Source organism: Nicotiana attenuata, unplaced genomic scaffold (genome assembly GCF_001879085.1).
Source record: "Nicotiana attenuata strain UT unplaced genomic scaffold, NIATTr2, whole genome shotgun sequence".
NCBI lineage: Eukaryota > Viridiplantae > Streptophyta > Magnoliopsida > Solanales > Solanaceae > Nicotiana > Nicotiana attenuata.
The window spans coordinates 2,335,770-2,337,234 of NW_017670235.1; the positions used below are offsets into that span (position 1 = coordinate 2,335,770).

At 37.4% G+C, this 1,465-nt stretch overlaps 1 protein-coding gene across 1 annotated transcript; it reads left to right on the forward strand.

Annotated features, from left to right (window-relative positions):
- The first annotated feature begins 855 nt into the window (after positions 1 to 855).
- LOC109236377 lies at positions 856 to 1,191 on the forward strand. The gene has a single exon (XM_019402551.1). The coding sequence runs from the start codon at positions 856 to 858 to the stop codon at positions 1,189 to 1,191; it is 336 nt and encodes a 111-aa protein (XP_019258096.1).
- Positions 1,192 to 1,465: the final 274 nt, after the last annotated feature.

Below are 1,465 nucleotides of genomic sequence, written 5' to 3' on the forward strand. Positions count from 1 at the left end.
GCACAAAGAAGATTTCCTTAAGAAGGAAAGCCATCATATATCATTGACCATTATATTCTGCATTTAATGAGAAAAATCAGCAACGGTTATATTAGAGGCAACAATATAAGTTGAAGAGCAACCGAGGAGAAGATTCACGCAACCTTCTATACAATTGTCTATCCAACTACAAGTTCTTTATTCTACTCTTAACAAGAATTGTAATTCACTTTAGTAGATTTACTGTGTACCCAAAAGAGAGAAGAGAGACAGGAAAATATTGGAGAGGCAGTGTGTCCTAGAGGTTGTGTCATTTTTCGTTTCTTTGATGAGCGAGTGACAACCAAAGGGTCGTTGTTGGTGAGCGAGTGAAAACCAACCCTGTCAGCGTTGGTGGTGATCGCTGAAAATCACAAAGGTTGTACTCAATTCAATTTACGAAGAGCTAAAAAAGATAACACTCTTGCAACCCAAGAGGACTGGATTAGGATACCACATTGGTTCCGAACCAATATAAAATTCCTGGTGTCATTTACCTTATTGCTCTTATATTATATTCTGTTCCTTTACTGTTTATTGTGATTAACACTTGTTTAAATCGAAAGGACTAACTCTGTGCATGCTGTCTCTGTATAAGTCGACTAGGTCTGAAGAGTAGTCGACTAGAAATTTAAAAAGGCTACAATTCACCCCCCCCTCTTGTACTTTCAATTAGTATCAGAGCAGGTCTCACATCTTTATTTTTTTTGCTTAGCAGCAAGTGAGAAAAGATCCATGGTAGGTCATCAAATTGTTGGGACCATACTTCAAGAGGGATACTCAACATGAAGGCCACCGTACTTAAATAATCAATACTATAGCCATTGGATGGAAAGAATGAAAGTTCATATTCAATCAATAGATTATCGAGCCTGGCTAGTTATTCAGAATGGACCCAGACGTATTCCGAACAACAGTGATGGAAAGAAGCTTGTAAAAAGGGCATCCATATTTGACTACATAGAAGAACAGTTGGATATTATACAAACAAATGCTAGAGCAATCAACATGCTCTATTGTGCGATTAGTGAAGAAGAATATAAGAGAATATCCACCTGTGAGACTGCTCAAGATATATGGGACAGATTGGAAAATATCCATGGGGACGCCAACAAAGTTAAGGAAATTGAATCCACGTCAACTCTTGAAGAATCTGAAAATGATGAAGATTGAGAAGACTTGGGCGTGATACCCAGGACGAGAAAAAGGAAGAGTAGAAGAAGCAGAATAAAAAATCTCAATCCATCCGGAATCATCAAAAGAATCAGAAGAATGAGGTTCAACAACAAGAGAACATATGCTGCTACAAATGTGGTAAACCTGAACATATGAAATTAAAATGTCCCAACATCAAGAAGGAAAATCATAGAATCTCAACTTGGAGCGACGAGGATGATCAAGAAGAAATGACAAACATATGTCTCAAGAAAAAAGAAGAAATTGACGA